At 45.4% G+C, this 12,921-nt stretch overlaps 1 protein-coding gene across 1 annotated transcript in view; it reads right to left on the bottom strand.

Moving 5' to 3' along the window:
• Positions 1–12,921, bottom strand: part of TIAM2 (T cell lymphoma invasion and metastasis 2) — a 125,737-nt gene that overhangs the window by 26,013 nt on the left and 86,803 nt on the right. The window contains exon 16 of the mRNA XM_025049051.1: positions 3,453–3,735. Within this exon, the coding sequence (XP_024904819.1) occupies positions 3,453–3,735 (283 nt within the window). The remainder of the gene's footprint in view (positions 1–3,452; positions 3,736–12,921) is intronic.

Below are 12,921 nucleotides of genomic sequence, written 5' to 3'. Positions count from 1 at the left end.
GCAGAGTGATACAGTCAACTTGCTGTCCGCCCTTCATTGCTCTTAATGATTGTCACCCTACCACTGTCCAAGCTGTCTTTCTATGAGATCATTATCGACATATTGTTGCCATACAATTTTATCTCAGGAAATATGTTTGGAGGAATCCACAAGCTAGACGCTATGATGACACCTACCACCGGAGTTGTTTTTTTAGACTACTTTACCGTTGTTGAAAGGTGCTGTTTTTCTTGTAATGTTTCTCCCACCACCGAAAAGAGGAGGAAAAATAGCAAATAACACAGAAGCAATAAGAGTATTAGAAGGTCATTTACAAAAACATTTTTACCCTTCAAAGGATGGGATTGGGGGGGGTGCGGTGAGACTCTATATAAATGTAATTCTGTAAGGAGGGAGCTCCAATGGGAAACCCGACATTGAAAAGGCATGCTCAGATTAGTTAGTGGCTATAAAATGCTGGAGAAATCTACTCTAAGAATTACTGACAAAATTATGGATTCAGTATAACTAGACCCCTCTAGGGTACGCAGATAGTACCCGCGGAGGGGACACTCAGCTGCTGCCACGTGGAAGAGGCAGAAGGAAGGCAGCCGACCAGTTCCGGGAGGAGAAGAACACGTCTGCTCCGATGTAAGTGGTTTTCTGGAACACTGCTCTGCTTAAATGTACCCCAAATATAGCTTTAAGTGGTTTTTTAAAAAGACCAGTATCTATTTTTTGTACCATATGAATTTTAAGGTTATTATAAAGCGGCAGATTTTAAAACACAAATTTTATCTATTAAATAAGTCAAAGGCAAAAACATTTTGTACTACACATAGTACAAAAACTACACTTCACGTTATCAGACTAATTACTATTCAGATGCAAGTATCAGCTAGTAATACCTGGTGTTCCTGGCTGTAAGAACTTTTCTGCTAGAGGTTTCAAATGATTTGATAGTAGCAACTCCTGACATTTCATTAAATGGCTCTATAAAATAGATTCTTTAAAGGATAAGACAAAACAAACACACATTTATGTAGCTTAACCAAATTTGTAAATAAAGCTAAAGAACCGAAAAGTTGTGTCCAGATTTCTAACATTCTACATTCAACTTAACAAATATTGCTGCTCTGCCCCTAAGTCAATTTCGAGAGTAAATACACAAGTATTTCATGTCTCTGATATTTACACACATAGTTATTTGTTTGGTTTTTCACATTTTTCCTACGATCGGTGCCACATTCTCCTTACAGGGCAGGCTGGTACCGTGACAAGAAGTAGCTTTAGAATCTGACAGAGCAGGGTCTGACCACCAGCCCTATCACTGGCTGGCCTGTTAACTTCTCCTATCTCATTTTCCCACGCTAAACGGGGCCAGTGATATCTATTTAATGGGTTGTCATGGAGAAAATGGGTTTAAATGAGATAACGGATACAAAATTCACAGTGCACGCTAAGGGCCGTGCCAGCATCCTTGCTCGGAGCCCCCTGCAGTTTGCAAAGCCATTTCACACGCATGACTCTTTAAGTTCACTGCCTCAAAACTGCCGTGGAAATGGAATCCCATTCTTTTCAACGAATAAGGGTTTAAGGATTCAGGGCTGAGGCTCCAGCACTCCATCCCACGGTCCCTCCTCCCATCTGCCCTGGCAACAGTGAGTCCAGAGACAAACATCCTTCTTCTCCAACTTCACCCAGCAGGCGGATGAGACCCTTCTGATGAATCCTCTTCTCTCTCTTCTATGTCCCACTCTCCAAATGTAAAGTCAACTGTACCTGGCCGTAGGGACAATGACAGTCAACCCAAGGTGCTGGCAACACTCGGACACCGAGGAAGGAGCCACAAAACAGCCAGCACCTGCCTCCGCTCTGTTAACGTTCTCCGGAAGAAACCGAGCCGTGGTTTCTCTACCTGGGGCAGGTAGACAGGAGCATGTGCGCTGGTTTGGGGAACGTGGGGAGCCATTTCCTGGCCCTGAGTTTGATGCAAATTATGAATTCTTAAGGAACTTTCCTGAACATTTAAACTTCACCATCCACAGTCTCTTGCTGCCACTTAGAAGCGGAGCCATCACGGATGCACAGTGAGCCAACGTGGCCAGCTGGCAAGCATGCTTGGCCCCTACTGTCGCTTTAAGAAGAAGGCCCTTTTCTTTATTCCCTCCAGAGGTCGGTCCCTTTGTGACATCTTTAACCATTACACCGACTTCTACTGACTGCCCTTTCATTAGGTGACGCGGGTCAAGGATGCCCCACAATCATTTATGACGAATGGTACAAGGGTCAGGAGAGAAGGCTGAGGCACTCCGATTTGTCACATCCCCTTCATGCTTAAAAAGGACTGATTTTCAGTTCTAATATTCAGCTAAAAACAATGCTTGGAATCTGGTTTCAAAAAAAACTACAGCTTTAGGGAGAAAAATCAAAAAAAAAATGTAAAACATTAAGTTATTTTGTTAATATCCTGACAGTATTTGTTTATATATATTTTTTGCTAGATTTAAGCAATGTGATAATCAAGTCTGATACATTACTCTGGATTACTTCTTATTGACAAGGTCTCAAAAGAATCATCTCATATGGAATAATGTGTGCCTCGTACACATTTCTCTGAGACTTTACCACCAACCAATCTCTAAAATCTCACACTGACTAAATAGTAGAAGTGAAATCATCAAATTTAAACTCGGCCAACGATTACTTTCAGTAAACGGTTTGGCAATTTCAATCAAACTTCTAGAAAACACAAATCAATAAAGACAAAGTCACCAAAGCCATGTCTCCCTGGTGATAAGGACAGCTGATGACCTACAAAAGGGACACAGAAAGGCGGACCGAAGCCATCAGAGATAAGGTAACTGTGACAGGATGTAACTGAAAACCTTTTAAGTGTCAGACACAGAAGACTGTTTTTAAATCTCGCCTGAGATTACTGATGTTCAGTCCATCTTGGAAACCCATCTCTAAAACACCATGTTTAAGGCTTTGCCGGGCAAGCAAGAGGCCAGCAGCGCACGCCCTGTCCCTTCCTCATGCCTGGAGTCACCAGGCTGATGGGGCCGGGCCAGTCTGCTCATCTGATTATCCTTTACCTCGCGACTGGACAGACAGTGAAGGGATGGATCCTAGAGAATTCCAGTGGCAGCTCAAAGTAGCCTGAGAGGCAGAACAGTGACCCACGTTATACACTGTGGTTTGTAAGCAGGGAGCAACGAAACCCCAGGCTGTGCAAGTGTCGGGCCGGAACTTTCTAAGTAATTGGCTTCCTCGTCTGACACGTTTTCTGTAACCACGGGAGAATTCAGGTGGCAGCGAAGAGTCGGCCAGTGTGAAGGAAGGTGAACCGAGGAGGAGGAGGAACTTGCTGGAAGCTGAACAAACACAAGGAGGCCGGAGGAGGTGACAACAAACGCAAGAATGAAAAGGAGAAGAGAGAGAGTGGGGTGGGGGCGGCCTCTTACACATACCTGCGTTTTTCTCCTGTCTCCCAAATTAGTGACAGGTGTATTTTTTGTTGCCCTGTTCTTCATGCTGTTATCAAGAGCAGGAGACTGACTTACAAAACGGCCACTCCAGTCTTTACTCTCAGCAGTGAGAAGCTGGGATCTGAGATGGCGAACACGCCATGACCTCCCTAGGCAGAGTCTCTCCACGACCTCTCCTCTCTCAGCCACCTCGCCCCGAACACAGAGTGGCACACGCATCCACTCAGAGCTGAGACTGGAGAGGAAATTGCCAAGTGACGCAGAGCTATTTCTCAGAACTTACTTTTTTTTAAAGTGAAAGCGGCTACACTCTGCGTTTGGGGCCTTATTAAAAAGTGAGAATGTGCTATGAGTAATGAAAGGCATAAATGAAGAAAATACATCTTCATTTATCCGGCACAAAGTTTTCATTGAACTGCAATCTCTAAGTATACACAATATTTAAAGAAGGCACCAGCATGACTACTTCACATGACAGTGGCTAACCGTGCCAACACCTTTGTGAAGGAGATTTTCATGAACGAATGGACAAACCAGTGGGACACTACACCGACCCCATTCTTGGTAAATATTAAAGACAAAACAGATAAGATTCATGGTGCCCAAATAGTGGCCAGACAAAATGAGATCATACTTGTGGCTGCTATTTCTTCAAAAGGAAGGAAAGCGGTGAGCAGCCACAAAGTCTTAGCTCGGTTGCGGGTGTGATGATGGCCAAGGTGAAGTTCGATTCTCAGTATCCTCAGACCACGACTCGAACCACCTCTGAACTGAGCGTATAAACCTTCCCGTCCTGGCCGTCGGAAAGCGAATACTATAACATTTTGGTTTGCAACCAAATTTTAAATTCATGCCCCTGCCCCCAACTCATTTTTTTCACTAATTCTAGAAAATAAAACTTTTTAAAATGCTAAAACACCTGCACGTACTGTTGCATTTGGTATTCAAGAATCTAGGGATGTCTAACCACCACCGTCAATATCGTCTCTTCCGGTCACGACCTAATAATTTATTTGCCATTTAGAGGGAGGTTGTTATTTATCTAAAGCATTAACGGCCAATCCCACCCAAACAATTAGGTTTGATAAAAATAAAGTTCAAAATGCTACTTGACTAAACACACGGTGCTTTTCATTTTGTAGGCACTTGACAATTGATTCTGTAATATCCATAATATTAAGTGAAGACAGAAGCTAGACTATTTAGATGTTTACTGAGAGTCAGAATTTTGAATCTAGAATTTCTAGATTCCTAAGGGCTGGGGGCAATCCACAGTGAAGCATCATGAGATCAGTGAACTCCCGGAATCGTGGGCCACTGTTACGTGTGTATATGAGCAATTTTCTGAGGGTTCATAGCTTTCATCAGATACTCCTTCGGTCTGCTCTACATAACTTCCTAAACAAGGAAAGAGAATAAAAGACCAGAGCGGATATGGGAATAAGGTATCTAACCATCTTCACCTTCATAAACCATTGAAGTTTTAACTTTGATAACTGTCCGAAGGACCATAAAAGATCAATGCTAATTCTACTTGGATTCTTCTGAAATTTAGTTTTCTTCTAAGCACCTCTCTGGATTCATGAGGACAAAAGACCATGCCAAGCAAAACACGGCGTTAGAAAATGTGTGTAGGCAGAAAGATGGGGAACAGTGGGCCCCAGCAGCACACACGGAGCCAGGATGGGCCTCCGAGACTGGCAGACCCGCCCCTCGCCTGCATCGATGCAGAAGTTTGATGACTTCTCCAAGCACAAAGCGATTTCAGTGTAAGACTTGGGGCAAAGTCCCATGCGTTCTTCCTGTGAGACCACCCTATGCCCGGATGGCTTCCCCCGAGAACAGACAGAGCCTGCTCATGGGGCTTACCGAAGTTAGGATTTAGTTTGAGAAACTCAGACTCCCTGCTTTCTTCTCCCCCAAGAAGTAAAATCGTACTGAGGTCTCCATACCTCTCCAGCTCTGACCCAAGATGCCTAGAAAGGTTACAGAGATGGAGTCACAGGGCCAAACGCCACAGTGGACGGATGAGGAAGGAAGATGGAGGGACCCTACGACTTCTCCCCACCAGCATGAGCATACGGCCCATCCCTCAGCCAGCAGCACGGAACACAGGGACCTTTCTGTCCGGCCCCAGACGGAAACAAAGGGAAGATGTCAAAGAGCAAGTCTGGAGACCCTTTCCCCATCCAAGTTGCAGGTAGCTGTCGGGCTAGTCACTGAACTTAGCCCTTTGTTTGCCTTGAAAAGGACAAACCCATCCTTCCTGCAGTCTCATCTCAGACAGGGCGGTAGCGAAATCACAGCCCCTGTCGTTTCGAAAGAGAGGATAAGGAGAGGCCTGCGCCAGAAATAAACGTGGGAAATAAGTCATGGGACCAAGACCAGGTAGGTCCACACGCATCTCTGCCAGGTCAGGGTCAAAGCTTCGTGTGGCCTCAGCTCTGGGGAGTCTTCGAGTCTCTTTGCTGTTAGTCATCGCCCCAGCAGGGTGAGGATGGGAGAGTCATTATCCCACCAGCACTGGGGCTGCTTCTCCTGCAAGTGGATCCCACAGCCGGCTCCCACCCCACAAGCCCCGATCCCACAGCCGACCCCGCTGATTCACGGGTGCCTCTACGACTTCCTCCTTTTCTCTTCATTTTGTGATTCTGAAGATGCCTCTCAATAACAACTCTTTTTTTCCAGGAAAAAAAAAAAAGGTTGAAAAGGGAAAGTCTGGAGGAGGAGGAGAAAGCGGGGGCAGGAGGAGGCAGGCAGGACAGTGCCGTGGGCAGAAGAGGAAGAGGCTAAAAGGGAGCCGGCCCCGTGGACATGAAAGCCAGTGACCTCAGAGCACAGGGGGAGGGGGAGCCAGGGACTGCATGCCCGCCTCGACCCTGCCAGCTCCTCTGTGAGTCAGGAGCTAATCATCCCCACTTCACAGATTAGGAGACAGGAGAGGAGAGGGCCGTGGCCAGCCCCAGGCTCCCCTGCGCCGTGGCCTCTGCTGCCTAAACGGTATCCTATGCCAGCACAGAGCACGCGAGCCTTGTGCCGCATCTGCGACACACCCCCAGCCTCCCACGGTCCGCACGTGCCAGTCCGGTCTCATTCGACTGGAAGTCCCCATGTGTGGGCTTTAAAAGCCGCGTGGCAAAGGCGCAGGCAGCTGAGCGCTCGTCAGGCAGCAGCCTGCTGTTGGCAGTTTGTGTGTCTCTGGGCCCTGATCAGCCCACGGCTCTGCCGACGGCCACAGCGCCCCTTCCACTTTCAAGTTTGATTCTTCTGTCCAGGGACACGCTTGGCGGGGCCTGAACCCCTAGGACCACACCCTGTGGCCACTTTGACAGGGAGGCAGCTGTGAAAGGAACTGGAGAGAGAGGCCACCAGCGGCAAGATCAGCGCCTTCTCATCAACTCCACTGTTTGTCCTTCGTCCACTGGACAGGCTCTGCCTTCCCAGACCGCTCCCATGCGGCCGCCACTCACGCAGTGTGCCCGCTTCCGAGCTGTCACGCCACCCGCACCTCGGGCTCACTGCTCCCACCTGTGGTCAGCCCTCCCCAGGCTCCGCACGGGGACCCGGTTTTCTCTTTCTCTCTTGCTCGGTTGGCACTGTGGGGGACATCTCTCACCTACTGAAGATGTAAGTGATCCCTGGCAACAAGGAGGACAGGGCCCTTATGTGCTTCATGCTGCAGCGATGTCCCTTCCTGCCGCACCCAGCAAAGAGCTGGCATCTCCTAACGCATCGGCCCGAATGATCAAGGATAGGCCAGGAGGAGCAGGGACTAATACCCTGAAGCTAGGAAAATGAGAAATTAAAAGAAAAAAAAAATCCAACAAACCACAAAGAGATCAAATGGCTTTTCGTACTCCAAACTAAGGACGGTCGCTTCGAACGAGTCCACAGACTTGCCACCAGGTCCCTCCAAAGAGAAGTGTGATATTCGAAAAGAACAACGCATTTGAGAACTGGTGGAAAATTCAGCTCGGCTTTGATCCGGCCTGCGTCCTTGGCGCCTCTCTACGCGCTGACATGACATCTCTCTTCTAAGAGGTGGCAAGTCTGCAAGACCTGGCAAAGTCTCCCGCGCCCCCCTAAGCATCACAGCTCCCACTCCTGCTAGGGATGAAGGCAGATCCAACATCTACTATTTTTATTTAGTCATTTGAGGCGACCCTTTACAAAAGGTCGTCCATTCACAACACACTACACAAGAAAAATAAGCTAAAAGGTGAGCAGGCTTTGTCTTCCTGCCTTTGAAGAGCTAAAAGGACTAACTGCCAGGGCCCTTGGTTTCCAATTCATTTTCATCTCATGGGACAGCTCACAGGATCTGACCACTGACACTGCCCTCGGCAGCTGGTAAGGCAGCTGAGATGGGTAAGGCATGTACTAGGTGAGCAGAGGGGAAAGCGGTCACGACATGCACATATATGTGACACATCAGGACAGGGGGACTTTTAGCCTAGTGATCTCTCATATTTGTGCTTCTAGTCGTACCTGATCCTCTGAACAGCACGGGGTTGGTGGCATTGTTATTTTTACTTATAGATGAGGACACGCTGTCTTAGAAATGTTGGGTATCTTGTCCCAGGTCACATAGTGGGAAAGCCTGGTGGATCAGGACACAGATTCGGGTTTCCAACCATGAGGTCAATAGCTCTATTATACCAGTGCCTATGAGAAAAGGCTACGTGGAACTCAATCATCGTGAAAGACAACTGTCTGACTCCTGGAAAACGTCAGACCCCAAGTCACTTTTCAGGGACAATGAGTTTGCTTCGAGGATGCTCGCTCGCTCTCTCTCTGCTCATTCATCCAGGGATTATGTCAGATAACATGCGTTTAGAAATAGGTATGTTTAGCTTTTCTATAAAAGGTCACGATTACATTCATCTATTGAATAGCAGCCATGGAGAAAGGCTACTACTTATAAATAAATTATATCTTAGTTGGACTTTTTAACAAAAACATCCTATAACCAAACAGATCTCGAAATAATGCAGGAGATTCAAAGGTATGAAAGATGTGTAATTTGAAAATGCTGGAAAATAAATCATGTAGCCCAATAATCTTTTTCTTTCCCTGTTGCCTCTTAGCTCTGCTAGCTCTTCAAAGCAATTCACGTGAAAAACTCAAAAGGTTAAGCTAAGTGGGTGAGCAGGCATTAAACACTAAATGCAAGTTATGTCCGTGCTTTGTCCTAAAACCCAGCCATTAGCGCGTGTCCCTTTATTCTTCCTTGAAAAAATAAATGGGACAAAATATATCTTAAACTTGGTTCAGTTGCAAAGAGCACAACACACAGTTGTCATGCTGTATATCTCCAGATTCTGTGTGCTCTGTTCCATCAACACAACGCCTACGAACTGTAAAAATAAGCATGGCCAAAGCTACACTAGGTGATTACATAAAATTCTCCTAAAAAAGATGAAAAATACTTCATCGGGCATAACGAAAGTAAAAAACCCTGCTTACCCTGTAGAAAACGGTTTCACTTTTGTGGATTTTTTAAATAGCATTAAGTCCAATACAAGTATATGCTGCACTCCGAGGAAATTGTACAAAGCATAAAATTATTTACGGTCTTCAAATTATTTCTCTTTTCAAACGTATTTTACAGAGTCAACATTTGAAATTTCCCTAAGACTTTGATATCCTTGTATTTCATTTCAAAAGGACGAAACTATTTCAGAGATCAATTTAAAGAACTACACATCCTTGGAACGAGAAAAGTTGACGGTATCACAGAATAACTAGTATCCAAAAGAAATTCTCTTACCCTTAGTTGTAAAGAGTGCTTAACAATCAATGTCAGAATCCCTTCTGGAAAAAAAATATATATATGTACATATCCTTTCGGCTGCATAACAGTCTTTAGACATTTTAGAGTAAAATCAACTTTCGAGACGGAGAAAAGAAAACCATGCAAGCAAGCCCTTACGTGGACCACAATCTTCATCCTTCAGAATCAAAGCCCTCGTTTACTTACGTGCTGAACATAGAAAGGGAAGTTCAAAGAGACCTGCTCCCTCTGGGAGAAACGACTGCATCTAGAGCCGGCTGGTGAGAAATGAGTAAGACACACACGTTCTCTCTCGCTCTCATTCCCAGGCACTGAAAAAAATCCCGAACTGTTCTTCCAAGTCACATTCACAACGATGTCCTAGCGCCACCAAGCTCTTCCTCCCAGGCAGCATCGGGGAAGGCCCACCCCCTTCCTCTGCATTTCTACCCCTGGCCAGGAGTCCACTCGCTCAGGGAGGGCACCAGGTTAGGGCGCACGCGGAGATGACAGAGCCGCTGAGTGCCACATCTTCAGAGCCAGCTCGGAGAGCCGAAAACGGACACAAGCAGCATTTCTGGGGGGACTGCTTAGCACACCTCCAGTTCCCAGAACAAACCAGGAACTTTCAACCCCCTCACCCAAAAAGAAATTGTTTATTCCTTTCAAACTCCAAACTATTACAATAGTGCAAGCTAATTGCTAACAAAACCAAAAAAAAAAAACTCTTCCACCGAGGAGAGGTTGACAGGGGCACACAAAGAGCTGTGACAGTAATAGGTACCCTTGAAGAGAAAGAAGGCAATCAATTATGAACCATTTGCAGAAATTGTGGGGCTGTCAAAAGCCTTAGTTACAGCTGTGCTTCATCAAGCCAGGCTGCATTTGATTTTCGAGGGAAATTATTCCTTATTCTGAAGTCTAGAATATTGTTAGTAAAATATCCCAAACAGCCCAGGTTCAACCAGGGTCTAATCTGAAAAGAAGTTAATGACCCCTGAGAAGGATAGATGGGTCAGACTGAAAAGCCCTGGAAACAGGGCAGGTCTTCTCTCTGCGGAGTGACCATCTCCCGTGAGCATCTCTCGTGTCCATGGGACAGCGCCAGGACGATCCCGAAAGATCCACGCCCGGCGCTGGCCGGACACGCATCATAAATCTCCCAAGTTGCCATTTGGAAAACAGAAAAAGATTGCTTTTAGATACAGCCTGGTGTTTCTAGGAGGCTGAAAATAATAATACAGACAGAAAATTATCTTTAATTCTTAAATTTAAAATTTTCTTTTTACTCATCTCCATTGCAATTATTACTTTTGATGGTCACTGATTCCTTTCACCTAAGGAGCAAAGAACATGTGAACTGAATAATTGCTGGGCATTTAATTAGGATTTTATGTACTGAAATCCATTATTAGAGACAGATAGGTATCTTCAAGTTTGAAAAAGGCGAGATAACCACTTGAGACTCGAGAGGAATTTGACGACAAATGCTTTACATGCTCATATTCTCTTTTAATATTTTTTCTATGTTCTTTGGCATTTATTTCCTTTCTCCTTTAACCGTTTTAATGATGAAAATTAAAGCTCAGCCCCGATTTCAAGCTGAACTGCAGCTTTCACTCTTCTAAATTTCTAACTGCTTCTCCAATGTTCATTTTATAAATGCTTTGTTACGCTAGGTTCTGTTAAACAATGGAATCGGAAATGGCCTCAACATGGTAACTTTTTGAATATTTCATCGAATCTTAAAATAATATAAAATTTGGAGAAGAATTTCATTTCCTTCTTAAGAATTTCAATGTAGAACTTCAACTGATTATAACGGAGAGGAAGTCATTATCCGTAATGGCGTTAAGTGATTCCCCAAGCTGCCACACTGTACAGTGCCCACAGGCACACTTACCTTAAATAGACAGCCTAGCTACTTGAGTGTTTCAGAAATATTTGCTTTTTCGAAAAAAATGTAAGACAAAGCAATCAAAACACAACTCTTTGATGTTCTAGCATCTATTCCTTCAAAAAAAATAAAACAAAATGAATACTAGCTATAATAATGGATTCTCAAAAATAACTAACCCACCAGAGACAGAACAGAGTAGTAAGATTTAAAATGCTCATGATTTCAGTTTAGTAAAAGAAATTGCATCCTGGGAGCATAACCAGACCAGTGAAGGCGGCTGAGTATTTGCTTTGTATGAGAGTCAGAAAGAAGGGAAATTTTGAGGAGGTGGATAGGGGACAGGGAGGACAACAAAGGAAAAGGCTGAACAGAGGAGAGGCCAGGTGCCAGTGGCCGTCAGCATCCACTTGGAAGCTGGTAGGCTCCAGCTTGCTCCACCCTTCTCACAGGGAAGGTCACCGGTCACCAAAAGACACGCGCATGGCCACTCACACCAAGGTACTGGCTCGGGGTAGTATTCGTCTAAACCCACCTGGAGTGTGATCCTGATGTAAGTTTTACTTAAATACATGCCATAGCTTGTATTTCCTCCATTCTTGGTTTGTATTGAAGGCAGAGGCAAGAAATACAATAGTTATTTCAAAATCAGGTAAAACTAGACTGTGCATTAAAATAGAAGCCAGTGAGACCACTTCTGAAAGGATCGCTCAGAAGAGTTAAAAATGCAAGAAAGGAGTGGACTATAACGAGCGTTGGCGAGAATATGGAGAAACTGGAACTCTCATCCATTGCCGGTGGGAATGCAGAAGGGTACGGCGCTGTGGAAAACAACACGGAATGACCACGGGGCCTCACCATTCCCCTTCTAGATGCACGCCCTGAAGAACTGAAAGAGGATGCAAACGAGTATTCGTATGCCAGTGTTCACCGTGGCATTACCCACCGCAGCCAGATGGTGGGAACAACCCAAATGTCCATCGACAGATGAGTGGATAAACAAATGCGGTGTAGACATATGATGCGGCGCTGTGGAAAACAACACGGAATGACCACGGGACCTGGCCATTCCCCTTCTAGATGCACGCCCTGAGGAACTGAAAACGAGGATGCAAACGAGTATTCGTATGCCAGTGCTCACTGTGGCATTACTCACCGCAGCCAAATGGTGGGAACAACCCAAATGTCCATTGACAGATGAGTGGATAAACAAATGCGGTGTATACATACGACGCGGTATTATTCAGCCATAAAAAGAAGTGGCGTTAAGTTCTGACACACACTATGACATGGATGAACCCTAAAAACATTATACTAAATGAAATGCCCCAGAAACAACAGGACAGATATTGTACGATCGCCCTTCTATGAGGTACCTAGAACAGGCGGACAGGATTACGGTGGGGGCGGAGTGAGTGTGAGGGGCCGGGGCGAACACGGACTGACTGCCTGGTGGGCAAAGAGTTTCCGTTCGTCGTGATGGAAAAGTTCTAGATACGGACAACCGTGGTAACGGTTGCCTAATACTGCGAATGTGCTTAACGCCACTGAAGTGTACACCCAAAAGTGCTTAAAATGGCAGATGTTATGTGTTATATATTTTACCACAACGAAATGACGACATTCCAAAAAATAACTTATCTTTGGTCAAAATATATATACAAAAGGAATGGGATAGTAATTTACTGTGGCTTTCGGAACATCTGAGCTTAGACTTTTCTTGTCCAAACCGCCCTACCGTACGAATGACCGTGTTCCACCGGCCTTACGGCAGCCTGACA

Source organism: Pteropus alecto, unplaced genomic scaffold, assembly GCF_000325575.1.
Source record: "Pteropus alecto unplaced genomic scaffold, ASM32557v1 scaffold195, whole genome shotgun sequence".
Classification (NCBI taxonomy): Eukaryota; Metazoa; Chordata; class Mammalia; order Chiroptera; family Pteropodidae; genus Pteropus; species Pteropus alecto.
Note: the sequence above shows the minus strand (reverse complement) of the source record. Positions and strands in the feature narration are given on the sequence as shown.